Source organism: Amblyomma americanum, unplaced genomic scaffold (assembly GCF_052857255.1).
Source record: "Amblyomma americanum isolate KBUSLIRL-KWMA unplaced genomic scaffold, ASM5285725v1 scaffold_13, whole genome shotgun sequence".
NCBI classification, from domain to species: domain Eukaryota; kingdom Metazoa; phylum Arthropoda; class Arachnida; order Ixodida; family Ixodidae; genus Amblyomma; species Amblyomma americanum.
Window position 1 is genome coordinate 2,411,838 of NW_027526485.1, and position 14,655 is coordinate 2,426,492.

General features: G+C 43.1%; 1 protein-coding gene across 50 annotated transcripts in view; it reads right to left on the reverse strand.

Annotated features, from left to right (window-relative positions):
- Positions 1-14,655, reverse strand: part of LOC144111913 (uncharacterized) — a 420,777-nt gene that overhangs the window by 300,784 nt on the left and 105,338 nt on the right. For 24 of the 50 annotated variants that reach the window (XM_077644993.1, XM_077644983.1, XM_077644966.1 and 21 more), the window contains one exon: positions 6,422-6,466. The exons of the other annotated variants lie outside the window; for them this stretch is intronic. In XM_077644993.1, the coding sequence (XP_077501119.1) occupies positions 6,422-6,466 (45 nt within the window). The remainder of the gene's footprint in view (positions 1-6,421; positions 6,467-14,655) is intronic. 50 annotated transcript variants of the gene reach the window in all.

A 14,655-nucleotide genomic window follows, 5' to 3' on the forward strand; every position in this document is an offset into this window, starting at 1 on the left:
TTAAAGAAAATTCAGACGAATAAATTAATCAAATACTCATCATTCTACTACTGGTTGGTTTATGGTTTATGGGGGTTTAACATCCCAAAGCGACTCGGGCTATGAGAGACGCCGTAGTGAAGGGCTCCAAAAATTTCGACCACCTGTGGTTCTTTAACGTGCACGGACATCGCACAGCACACGGGCCTCTAGAATTTCACCTCCATTGAAATTCGACCACCTCAGCCGGGATCGAACCCGCGTCTTTCGGGCCAGCAGCCGAGCGCCATAACCACTCAGCCACCGCGGCGGCCCTCATCATTCTACTGTTCCTACTGATGTCAAAAACACAACATCATTAAAAAAGAGAGAACGCAGCTGCTAACACACAATTACGCAAACTAATGTTAAATCTGCGATTTTTCACAGGAAACTAGGGGTCTCGCCCATGCAGATTAATACTCTATAATACAAATATAATAATGAATTAGTTGTGAGCAAAGGAAAGGAGCAGTAACCGCCTCACTTTCAGTGGACAAAGAGACGAAGGCACCACAGTCGACGCCTCCCAGCCACCTAGGGTTCTCTGACATGCACTGACACTGTGCAGCCTTCAGAGCATTTTGCCTCCACCAAAATGAGGCAGGATTCGATCCCAAAACCATGCTGAGGAAAATGTCATCTCTAGGGTAGGCTTCCACAACCAGGACAGCACTGCATCACTGTTTTCTGCACCATGCCCACAACATACTATGGCAGTTACCTTTATAGCAAATGAATGTGTAAAATGTTAGAACATCGCTGGTAAATCCACAACTTGAAACTAAATGCTCATATATATGGCAAACAACAGATGCAATCCAAATAAGTGAGCATGATACAAATCACATTTTTCTCGCCTCTGCAGTACAGTGCAAGACCCAAGTTCAGATGCTACCTGAGCCATGCATGGCGCATTATGTGGTGCCATGCATGGCGCATTATGTGGTGCCATGCGTGACACCATTCATGTGTAACCTGCCACAGACTGGATGTACAGTTGCGGACAGAATGAAATGGACCACAGCTCCGGTTAAAAAGTGTGGGTCAGCACCATCTAGTGGAAAAGCTGCCTGGTGTCGAGACCTTTTCATGAGCATGCACGCCTTATCTAACTCGCACCCTCTCCCAACTGCTCACTTCTGCTGGGTACGATCTAATCGTAGCGAGTAGTGCGAGCTGACGCTGCTGTAGGCGCCGCGGATGATGCGCTGTCAGAATGGCTTGCACCCAGAATTGTTCTTCCGCGTCCAGCTCTTGGTGGTGGTGAAAACAATTATTATGTAATCATATATAGAGAGAGGTGTTGGGGGTGGAGACGATGGTGCGGGATCGCCTGTCCAAGTACCTCCAGCTCTTGCGCAGCCGACTACTGCTGTGTTGGTGCTGTCGCTGGCTGCATTTATTTTTCAACCGCGTGAAGACAATCCCGCAAAACGGCGGCTGAATGGTGTGGCGTGTCCCCTAATAGGTTAGGAATTCTCGGTTAGCTGCGGGTCACGAGAATGACGGCGCGCGATCCACTGTTGATACTAGCCGCATGGACACTGCAGAATTTTTTACCTGTAGATGTAGTTTCTTGCGTCTGCTTTCTTTACAGACAAACCCCATAGTCCACTCTGCGCTTTCTTCCCCTAGAAAGTGAAGTGCTGGACGCCGTGCAAACCATACGTCAGGCTTGAAGGTCTACCGCCGACAGCTAGAAATTATCAGGCTTTCCTAAGAATAACTGCCTTGCCATCGCCTTGAGGCTTTTTGGTTCGTTTATTTATTTATTTATTTATTTATTTATTTATTTATACAAAATACCCCCAAAAGGCCCTCAATTTCAGGGTATTACAAGGGGGGGGGGTACAGGCAAGTAATCAAAAGAAATAAATAAATAAGCCAAAAACCTCCATCTTCATTCTGCTCCAGGTTATAATCTTATTAATGCTAAGTTTTTGAAAAACACTTCCGGCTATGTTTCCATCATGCTGATAAAAATTTTCCAACAATCTTATGACCAATCTATCCTGCCAAAAGAGTGGAAAATTGGGAAGGTGATTCCAGTCTACAAGTTGGGTAGCAGAACATCTCCCCTCAACTATCGTCCCATCTCTCTAACTGGCACATGCTGCAAAATGTTTGAACATTATTTACAAATCTTGTTAATTTTCTTGAATCAAACACTTTCTTCTCATTGGTACAACACGGTTTTCGAAAATTTTACTCATGCGAAACTCAACTATTATGTTTTACACATGCATTACTCCTTATCCTTGACCAATCATCACTAGCTGACTGTATATTCCTTGATTTTAGTAAAGCTTTCGATAAGCTATGTCACAGACTCCTCCTATTGAAACTAAATAACCTTAATCTACTGATCCTACCTAATCTACTGAAATGGATTGAGTGTTTTCTCCTTAATCGCTCACAGTATGTTACCGCTAATGGTTTTAATTCCGGTTTTACTGAAGTGCATTCAGGTGTTCCTCAAGGCTCAGTCCTTGGGCCTCTTTTGTTCTCAATCTACATCAATGATTCTTCCGTCTCTTGTTAACTCTCATATCCTTCTTTTTGCGGATGATTGTGTTATTTTTAGAGAAATAACCGATACTAATGACAGCTGTCTACTTCAGTCTGACCTTACCACTGCAGCTAACTGGCGTAAGAAATTGCCAATGCAAATGAATATTAACAAATGCAAAGTCATGAGTGTTTCAAGAGAATCTACCGCCCCGTCTTCGTATTATATAACATTTCTTTAGAGTCTGTAACATCATATAAATACCTTGGCGTTAACATCACTGATAACCTAAGCTGGTCTCTTCACATCGAACACGTAATCAACAATGCTAATCGCATGCTAGGTTACTTACGTCGCTTTCAACACTCCTTCTTTAAAACTTTTGCTACATAAAACACTAATTCGCTCCAAACTGGAGTATGCAACTTCAGCCTGGGATCCTACTAATCACATTCATATTAATGCTCTTGAGATGGCTTAAAATAACTCAGTGCATTTCATTTTCACTAATTACAACTGCACTGCAAACATAACTACAATGAAATCTAGTCTTTTGCTTCCTTTGCTTTCACTTCGCTGCAAAGTGTCTCGTATCGCTTTGTTTCACAAATTGTACCATCACCCCATACTGCGTGGTCGCCTTATCCCACAGCCATTTTATATCTCCCATCGTACTGATAATCCTCATAAAGTCGGTTTTGATTCTTATAATACCAAATGTTTTTCTCATTCATTTTTGCCGCATACCTCACGTGACTGGAATCACCTTCCCGCCGATATTCCCGACCTTAATAATTACGAGATGTTCCGCAAAGCCATAGCTAACAATGCATACTAAGGTGTTATTTAAATTTGTCTCTCTGCTGTATTTTTTTCTAATTTTATTCTTGTTTTTTCCACTCCCCCTTTGTAATGCCTCTGGCCCTGAGGGATACAATACTAAATAAATAAATACTTCTAAAACTAAGCTTTTGTCTTTTACTCGCAGTTCTCGCATTCCCACAACTTATTTCCTAAATAACGAATCTGTTGAACTTATAACTAGTACTTACAAGTACCTTACAATTCACCTGCAATCAGACTTAACATAGCTTAACTACATTAATCTAACTTTAGCATCTGCCAACTGCTCCCTCAGCCTACTAAAGCATAACCTCAGACTGGCTCCCCCGCACCTGAAAAAACTCGCGTTCATCACACTCATTCGTCCAAAGATTGAATATGCATCAGCCATCTGGGATCCTGATCAAGCCTACCTCATAGCTAACATAAACTGTATCACCAACCTTCGCTTCACTACGATTTTTTCGAATCACCATCAGCCTTCTTTCCGTGGCTCGACCATCCGCACAAAGTTAAACACATCGCGTGTCATTCTTCTGCATTTGCGAAGTCATTCATACCACGAACTATCCCAGAATGGAACAATTTATCAGCACACATAGCCATTGAATCTAATGCCTCCACATTTCTTGCTCTCATCCGCAGCAGGGTTGGCATTTGAAATGTTCGAAATTTTTGAATGTTTTCTTTTTTTCAGTTGCTGTACTTTTGCGATTACTTCTGTTCTTTTCGTGCCTAATATGTACACTAATACGTAATACGTACACAAGTATTTTTCATTTTTGTTATGCCTAATCTTTTTCTTTAAACCTATATTTGTATTATGTGTATTTTGTCCCCGCTTTTTTATTTACTCTCTGGTGCTTAATTATTTTTTCCACGTTATACCTAGCCTGTTTATTGTTTGTTCCTTTGCTTGTTATTGATGTTCCTTGTACGTGTTTTTACACTGACCCCCCTACGCAATACCCACGAAGGAGGGCCTTTTGGGGGTAAGCTGAATAAATAAATAAATAAAGTTTAACTTCCTTGTTCTTGTTTTTTGTTTCTCGCAGGCCAACAGGCGGCTTGCGATGTAGTACTCGCGGCATGTGAAAAACATCTTAACATGCCTGAACGAAGTGTGTTCCAGAATGATGGTCGTTCCAACTACCGGCGAGTGACAATTAAGTGAGCCTTCTGTACCGCTGCCATCATGCTCATTTCCTTTTAAGGAGGCGACAAGTTTGTCTGCGCCGGCTCCGCTGCCGTCTGCTCTTGGCTGTGCACTGCAAGCCACCGGTCATGATGAAGTAACCGGATTCAAGCACCGGGCCCGTGGCGTGCAGGACTGCCAGCTATCTTCTTTTCAGTTTACTCTCCTCCTCATTTCTCACACCTCTTTCTTTACCAGCATGCTGGCAGTGCTGCTGGCGGCGCAACCAAGGCGACAGTCTTCGGCGCGAGAGTAGAACGTGGAGAACGATCTAAGCGGCAAGCCATTTCGACTGTGCATCAGCAGCATCACCTCGCGCTAGTCGCTACGATAAAAGAGCGCACAAAGCGAAAGTGAGCGATTTGGATAGGTTGTGAGCTAAGAGGGCGCACATGGTCACGCGGACATCTTGGCATCAGGCAGTGTTTCCACTAGATGGCGCTGACCCGCTTTTTTTTTTTTTTACCGGAGCCGTGGTCCATTTATTTCTGTCCACAACTGTACCTGTGTGTCTGGCTGACAGGCAACCCACGTGCAATGCACTCGTCATATCCCTGCAGATGGAAAAGCACATGGAGTTGTGGCCATGCTGCGGAAAAGACTCAGAGATAAAAGAATGAAGATGGCATTCTCTAGCAGGAGCACTAGGAGAGCAAAGACACACGAATGCTGCAGAAGACCGGAAAGCAGGAACCATATTGACCATGCAAATCATGGTGCCACACCACTGCTTTTGGCTGCACACACTGCAATAAATGTGCCTTTTGCGTGCTCACTACAAAGCCATTCTCCCTCCGTCCACTGGTCTCATACATTTGGCATGCTCACAATTCCTTTTGGGAATAAGGCAAACTCCTGATACCACATACTGTTGACTGCTGGTCCCACTTAGCATGAAAGCGCACACACATATTTCCTCTCTCTCAATATGTCTGCCCAAAAGCCCAAACGCCAATACCAGTGATGCATGATGTTCTCCCACCCGGTCACATGGAAGTCTTATGACCAGGGAAAACACTGAACTTCATGTGTGGAACAGAACAGGCGGTCCCAGCATCAGCAATAAATAAAAAGCACTTCCGCATGTGTGTCAGCCAAAGTGCGTGCGCTTAACTCCATGCCTCCTGAAAGCAAAACCATGCAGGCACCTTAACCACAAACTAGACACACACAACACCCTTGCCAAAAAGCACACAAAGAAATGATTATCAGGTGCAACACACTAGCTGTGGTCCAATGCCTGCAAGGGCACAATGCCGCATAGCCCTAAGATTGTTTTCCAAAAAGAATGAACTAAGCAAGCATGGATCAGTCGCACATGTTTATGCACTGATATAAGAAGCTGCAGAAGAGTACACAGTGCCGACACTTAATTTTTGAATGAAGTTTTTCTATTCATACATTAGACCACAATGCACTGTGTGCCCCTGCCAGTAAGTTTCTGAAATGCAAATCTTCACTTTACCGTTGGACACTGTGAACACTTGAACCACGCTGTAAACCAGTCCCGTCTAATTTTTGTACATAAGTGGGAAGGGAGATAATGCATGATTCACCAATCCCAGAAAGAGGCACAGGTGGCCAAGTCCAAGGATGACTTCTCCAACAAAATGGCCCCAACCAACACTAAACACTCAGGCACAGCAGTGAACCACCTAAACGTGCGTTAAGAGACCACCCCAGTAAGGAGATGCTGCTCCTGTGTTAGCGTAACAGCATGCCGGGGAGGCACCTCCTTAGCTCCGACATGAATCTGGTGGCACATCAGGGAAATGGCACAAGTGGAAGCCAATAGTGCACAGACACAACTCTCTTTCACCAAACCCCATCTGACATAAAGGAATATAACGTACCATGCCACAAATACCATAACAATTGGTAGATAACCCGTAGGTAATCTGCAGAAAGAACACAAACAAGGCCAATCACTAAATCTAGAAAATAATTTCTTTCCAAGACTGTGCAGTTATTGCAAGTAAAAATTCAAGAATGCGCTTGTTCACTTTCCAATTAAACACATGCCCAAAAACACAACACACTCACTGAAGGGGTGGGCAGGTCAAAATAAGTATAACTATGCATGCAAAACTAAGCAATCAACAACATGCTTGGGTGGAACAGTCTGTTGAGACAGCACATGCTGAAATGTCTGAACTAGTTACAGCACTAAAAATGAAATAAACAGCATCTTCCACCACGGTGCAGTCAGTTGAGCTCATGTCATCCCAGACCAGACAAATGAAGGTAATGAACAGAGCAGTACATTACTATAATACCACTAAAAAGCACACATATTCACTTACTCATGTCTAGGAGTTTACGTCTTTCTGAATTTGGGAAGTAAAAACTGGACACTATTTTTTTCACTGAAAACGTTGCAACAACTCGTGTTTTCCTCAAAACTACTCCCCAGTTCATTTTTTTTGTTATTTCTTCTGATAAAAAGAACCAACTGAGAAAGCTTAGTCTTACAAAAAATGATCTTGATGATTATAGATTTTTATGGCGCAAGGGAATCTGTGGCCAGAGTGGCATGGCCCAAGGTGCTTTCGACGACTAGGAAATAATATGCCCCAATTTCACACATTTGTTGCTTACACTTCTCTTTCCACATGTTACTCATGAGCCTATGTAACATTCCCATATCGATACATAACCTCCCGTGCACCACAAAAATGTCCAACACCACAGCTACCATGTCTAATGGCCATGGAATTTAGTGCTGTCTAGCTCGAGAAACGAATTCACGCAGAGACACCAAATCAGCTTGTATGTCCTGGGGGCTGTGATATTGTACAGATGTAAAACTGCATCTTGAAAGAGGCACTTAACCATAAGGAATTAGCTAAGAACAGCTCTCTTATATAGGTTAAGCTGACTGCCAGCTTTTGCATGGTTCTTTTGCGCTGTTTCCAGCAGCAAACTATAAATATTGGGAAAAATGGGGAACGTGGAAATTCGGGCTTGTTGGTTCATATTTCGTGGCAATAGCGCAAACAGGACAAGGGACCAAGACGAGTAGACACACACAGCGCTGACTTCCAACAACTTTATTGGGTAAAAACACATCAATTTATACATGCACATATTGCCATGTCATCACAATGCATGCGCAAAACTCAGTGTGAACCTAGGTAGGCCAGTTCTTTTTTCGATAGTTTGACTGAAGGAGTGCTAACACAAGAACTTCCTAATCTAGCTATCTTTTCTGCTTCTATAATCTCACGAGTGCGCTTGTCCCTACTTTTTCCTACTAAAAAACACTTGTCTAGTAACGGCCTGCACTTATCACATGCGTTGCAATGTTTGACTAGCTCTCCGTCATTTTCGTTTTTGTTGCATACATTGCGATTATGCTCACGGAGGCGCAATAGCAAGCCTCTCCTGCCCTTCAAATCTGCCCACTCTAAACTGGTAAAAAGAGCGATAGCGAACCTGTGCTTTCAAAATGCCCTCCGAAAATCCTGTCCGCATTTGATGTATATAAGTTTGCAACAACAGTGCAGTAGGCTATCGCATGCTGGCTATCCTGGTCTTCTTCAGATTTGAGTAGCGGAAAGTTTGCTCAGAAAGCTGAACACTGAGCTGCAACCTGGTGCACATGTGCCCTTGGAGAGATAGAGAAAAACAATGTCCGTTATTCCATACTTGCATACCATCTCTCACAATCTTAAGCGCATTGCTAATCGTATCGATGTGCCAGTTGTTTTTTCTGCCCCTGAAAAGATAAACAGCCTATGCAAGGTTAACAAATGTGCTCGTCCTGTGTCCAATCAATGCACGAAGAAGCATCAAATTCCATTTGTTGAATGCAACGTTGGGGTAGTGTACCAGATTCCACTCTCTTGTGGGCGCCAATATGTAGGTCAAACTGGTCGCTGCCTCAACGACCGCCTTCGGGAGCATAATCGCAATGTACGCAACAAAAACGAAAATGACGGAGAGCTAGTCAAACATTGCAACGCATGTGATAAGTGGAGGCCGTTACTAGACAAGTGTTTTTTAGTAGGAAAAAGTAAGGACAAGCGCACTCGTGAGATTATAGAAGCAGAAAAGATAGCTAGGTTAGGAAGTTCTTGTGTTAGCACTCCTTCAGTCAAACTATCGAAAAAAGAACTGGCCTACCTAGGTTCACACTGAGTTTTGCGCATGCATTGTGATGACACGGCAATATGTGCATGTATAAATTGATGTGTTTTTACCCAATAAAGTTGTTGGAAGTCAGCGCTGTGTGTGTCTACTCGACTTGGTCCCTTGTCCTGTTTGCGCTATTGTCATGAAAAAATGGGGATTTCCCAGAAAACAAAGGGTCCTACTTATTTCCTCCACCATCAAAATGTTTTAACACCACACAGGAAGATTGCACATTGTTCCATTGTCCAGATTCACATATCAAATAGACCTGAGGTATAAAGCTGTTGCAATACAAGCTTGATAATTTGAAATTTCAATTGGGCTTGCAACAGCCCAAAGTTTTACCACCAGCCAGTGGTGGTGATGCTTCCATTCAAGCTTGTTAAATGTGGACTGCAGCTTTGCTGCCGAGTAAAATGAAAGCAGGTGACATCCTGCTCCCACTCTGCTGCCACACATTAGATGCCTGTAACCTGACCACTTTTCTTCACAGCACCAGAAGCAACATGGAGAATGGCCCCTCTCTAAATAACTAGGCTGTGTCTTTCCATGAGCACACAATGGACCTGACGGCCTCACCAAGTCTGTTCACTGAGTGCCCAGCCTGTCCCCCCTGGAAGGAACCCCATATCAAGCTCCTAGACACTAAATCTTGTCTCCTCTCATCTACGGGTACTCCCACCCACCACAATACAAAGCAGTGCCCACACCTTCTTCCTCCTGTTTGCGTCTATAGTCTTCGGTGCATCGAGACCAAGCCGATGCCTGCCTATGCTCCGAGAGACCTGGTTGCCAAACTGTTGACATATGGCTGTGCAGAGGCACACAACAGGTTCCTTGTCTGCATCCGCAGCTGAAAGATCTGAAGCACCCTCAGGTGCACCCCAGTCTCTCCACCACACCCTTGCCTCCAAAGTATATGCACTAAGGGCTCTCACATCTTTCATCTGCCTTGAGTTGTTACCCAGCTGCGCTCTTGCAATTCCGCTTGGTACATTTCACATTGTGTGAAGGTAAGTAAAAAACACTTCACATTCTACAGTTGTGTTCTAATGTGCCTTATTTTCGACATAGTCTCCTCCCTTTTCAATGCATCTGGCCCATCAGGCCATAAGCTTGCGCATTCCTTCCAAGAAGAAGGTTTCAATTTGGTCACAAAGCCACTTTTGCACCACTTCCCAAAGCAAATGGATCAATCCGGAGGGAGCGAGACCTGGACCGTTCACAGGGCATTCCCATACTCTCAAAGCCCAACTTGTTGATGGTTTCAGTGGTGTGATGAACCGTGTGCAGGCCAGCACTGTCATGCAACCACAGGTCATCTCTGCTACGCATGTATCAGATTGGTGCATCTATGGTCACGCTCGTGCAGTTTGATCTCGATTGCGTCATATGCCTTCCAACAATTGTCACGTAAACATGTCCACTCTACTAGCACTTAGCACCAAGGAGGAACAATGAGCAGTGATCCGATTTCTTGGGTGTTGTGTTTTATGGCACACAGACAACTAAGGCCATCATGTGCCAAGCATAAGTACAGGAAAAGCTTTTTGATGAATTTTATAGAAATATGAAAAATCATCGGTGGCGTAGAGGGCCTAAAACATTGGTACAACCTAGTGATCACAGAAAAGAAATTTTATAATGACGAATAGTAAAAGCTTTAAAGAGGGTTGGGTAACCTCACCAGCTATCCTTGGCTGGGCAAGGATAATGATGCTCCCAACAAACCAAATAAAGACCTCAGCCCTCGTCTCAGGAAAGAGAAAGTGGCTCAGGTCTGCCAAAAAACTAGTGAAGCAGTTGGTCAGAATTCAGTTTCTCGAGAAATCCTGTTTCTCTTAAAAAGCTTAAAAAACGCAAGACATGTCACGAAGGGCACGGCAGTTCTGCAATTATGCACGCTAGTCTGCTTCTCTACTTGGTGCAGCTAACCGGCGTCCTGCTGCTGATTCCACCAAGGAACTACTCGCCTGTCACGCCAGCTACAACCGTCCCCTCACTCAAAAAATACTGGACCATCACGCATGCTACATGCCAGTTGCAGTCCTTCGTGACAAAGAAATTCAGCGCAGCCTTCCTGGGAAATATACATCGATAGCCAAGGCGACACTCAGCAACACACTGGCAGCACTGCGTGCTTCCTTGGAGGATATAAGGCCAGGACATCGCGCCCCGCGAGCCAAAGGGCACAGCAGCTCTGCAACTATGCACACTGATCCGTTTGTCTACTTGGTGCAAGTGAGCAAACATTATGGCAAATGCATCTGATGCAATAACCCTTGTTTGATTGTGCTGCCGTGCCCTCGCCTTGCGTGTGCGTTGCTTTATGATTTATGCTTGTATCTTTCATAGCTGTTATTGCTTGCTGGGGACGTAGAGACTAACCCGGGTCCCGACATGTCACAGCTTTCTAGGCAGCTGCAGCAAATCGCAGACGACCTAAAGGTTATTAAAGAGGATTGGCTCACTTCCACTGACACCAAATTAGAAAGGCTTTCATTTCTTGATAAGGTTTCCACTTGCGTGAAGCAAGTTTCTGCCTTACAGGAAACAGTAGCGTCCCTTGAAAAGAAAATTGATGAACTAGAAAACTACTCGAGAAGAAATAACTTAATTGTGTATGGTGTTCCTGAGGACCCTGAGGAAAATAACATTTCACTTGAAAATCTAGTTCACGAAGAGATATTCAAGGACACACTAAAAATTGAACTGGTTGCAATTGAAAGAATTCATCGGCTAGGCAAACCAGAAGCTAGCAAATGCAGACCCGTAATACTGAAGCTTCTGGATTTTCGAGACAAACCTATAATTCTAAGAAACTGTACTAAACTAAATACGACTCACTACTCGATTGGTTAAGCTCGAGTATGTGAAATCAGAAAAAAGCTATGAAAATCTGGTAAGGAAAAAAAGGATTCAGGACAGAAAGTGTCTCTAGTTTTTGATGAGTTATGCGTGAATTTTCCTCCAATGGACACTGTACTTATTGAATCGGTCGGTGTGCAAAACTTAAGATCCTAAAACTGTCTTCGTCCTTGGGCGTAGATGGTATTAATTCGAAGTTTTTAGTACCGATGTATACTCATCCATAATCCTCTCTAACCTGTTTACTCAATCTTTGAATTCCTCAGTGTTACCAAACGATTGGAAGGTGGGCAAGGTGGTACCGTTATTCAAGTCCGGTGACGCGCTTTCACTATAGACTATAGACCAAATTCCTTAACTAGCGTTCCATGCAAAATCTTCGAACATATAATCTATTCTAACCTGGTTAAATTTCCTGAAAATAACTCATTCTTTACGCCACATCAGCATGGGTTTTGCAAATCGTTTTCATGTGAGACACAGCTCATATCTTTTACTGATGACCTTCCTGCTACCATAGACTCTGGATCCTAAATTGATTGCGTACTTCTAGACTTCACCAAAGCGTTTGATCTTGTTAACCATCAATTACTTTGAAGCTTAGCAGGCTTAACATTGATCCCAGTCTTTTAGCATGTATAGAAAATTTTCTTAACAGAACACAATTTGTATATGCCAATAATCCTGATTCTTCTCCTTCTCGAGTTTATTCTGGCGTACCCCAGGGTTCTGTGCTGGGACCATTACTTTTCCTTATCTACATTAATGACTTGCCTGACCACATTAACTTATCTATTAGATTGTTCGCCAATGACTGCGTAATTTGCAGAACGATTTCTTCTATCTCAGACTCCGCCCAACTGCAGTCCGACATTAACAGCATATCCGACTGGTGTAACACCTGGAACATGCGCCTTAACCCTAATAAGTGCAAAGCAATGCGAATTTCCCTGAACCCGCCTCCTGTTTCCACTGACCTTTTTGACTACCAGATCGATGGCCTTTCCCTAGAACACGTAACGTCTTACAAATACCTAGGTGTTTACACAACCAACAATCTGTCCGGGCAAACACATATAAACTTCATTTGCAGCAATGCCAATCACATGCTTGGATATTTAAGGCGAAATTTTATTATGGAACCATCCTCTTTAAAAATTCTACTCTATAAATCACTCGTATGCCCAAAACTGGAATATGCATGCTCGGTGTGGGATCCTGGTCTCAAATGTCACACTCAAACCTTGGAGTCTGTGCAAAATTGCTGTGCAAGATTCATACTTCACAACTACTCTCGTTTATCAAGTGTACCAAGCGTGAAAGCTACATTGAACATTCCACTTGTTTCCTTACGAAGAAAAGTGTCTCGCTTATCTCTATTTCACAAAATTTATCATCACTATCACCATCGTAAGGAAGCGCTTCTCTCTGAACCCGAGTATATTTCATCCTGTAGAGATCACACTCATAAGGTTGGCATCCCCTTTTGTCGCATGAACGCATATTTCTACTCATTCATTCCCAAGACAAGGAATGAATGGAACTGACTGCCCACCTCAATTGCCACAATTACTCTCTTTTGTTCAAATCTGCTCTAGAAGAATATGCTTACTCCCACTAATCTGCATTTTACCGCGTTATTTGTTGTTGTTCCTATTTCTTTCCCCTCTGCATTGCCACAGTTCCTGTGTTATAACTACATAAATTTTTCATGCATTCCACTGCCTCCAGGGGCCCTGAAGGTATTCAAATAAATAAATAAATAAACAACGATCTGTACCAATGGGACGACGAGACAGACAGCAATGTTTCGTCTCAGTCAGGTACTCAGACTAGTAACGAAAAAAAAACGACATAGCTGAAACTCGGCTGCTACGTCCTTGCCACCCAAATCAGCATCCGAAATAACATTTGCCAACATGAACGTTCGTAGCCTAGCGAGCAAAACAACTGAGCTTAAATCATTCCTCCTTTCCCTCAGCCCTGACTTGATTGCAATCACAGAAACATGGTTATGAAGCGATATTAAACGTTTCAAGGTAACGTTCCCCAACTATTTGATAGTCCGAAAAGACAGGTTAACAAGTGACAGGGGCATTGGTATCTTGATAAAAAAGGAAATTCCACTCTTGGTTCTTCCTCATGTCATAGAGGTTAAGCAATCTTTTGCAAACTCTTGTATTCATAGCGACCAGTCTCGCAGCCCTTCTTCAAAAATGGACGTGCTGCAGTCATTGCATGCTTGGGCACTTCCTTGGAGCCCGATTAATCTTGATGGGGGATTTCAATTTAGTCATCATTCTAAACATGCCCGTTTGATACCATGCCAATGTTTAAACTGAGTCAAATAATAAATCAACCAACCCATGTTCAAGATGGCAGTTAAAAAAAATCAGATGTTGGTCTAGTCTAAAAGATGAATACTGCAGCAGTTCAAACATACTTGATCTAGTTTTTCTTAGTGGTCACTTCCCTGCAGACAAAGCAAGGCTACAGCTTCTAGATCGTATGTCAGATCACAAGATAACACTCTACAATATACCTATCCATGACATGCAAACGCCCTCAACATCATTCCTAACATTTCCCAATTTTTACAGAGCAGACGACACCAGCATACTCGGCCATCTATCTTATGAATTCCCTTCCTTTTTGAACAGCTTGCACTAGACAGTAGCACTGACACTGAAACATTGTGGCGAAGATTCAAACGAATTATAGCTTTTTGCATAACTAACTATGTCCCAGTTAAAACTTAGAAAACAAAGAAGCATAACCTGTGGTCAGATCGCGACATCATTCATGCCAAACGAAAAATCAAGAGGCTGAGTTCTGTTTTCTCAGCTGCAATCAGTAATATGATATCAAGCATTAAAATCGCCAAAGCCAACTTTTTTTCTTGAAAACTTAGTAGCTTCCTGAAACGGTCTCCATAGAAATTTTAGCAATACTTAAGCCCTAAAAAAAGAAGACACAAAGGTTATGAGCCCTAACGAAAGCAAATCCAAAGCCAACTCACTGAATAACTACTTTCAGTCGATCTTCACTACTGATGACGGAAACCTACCACACTTAAACCAGTTCC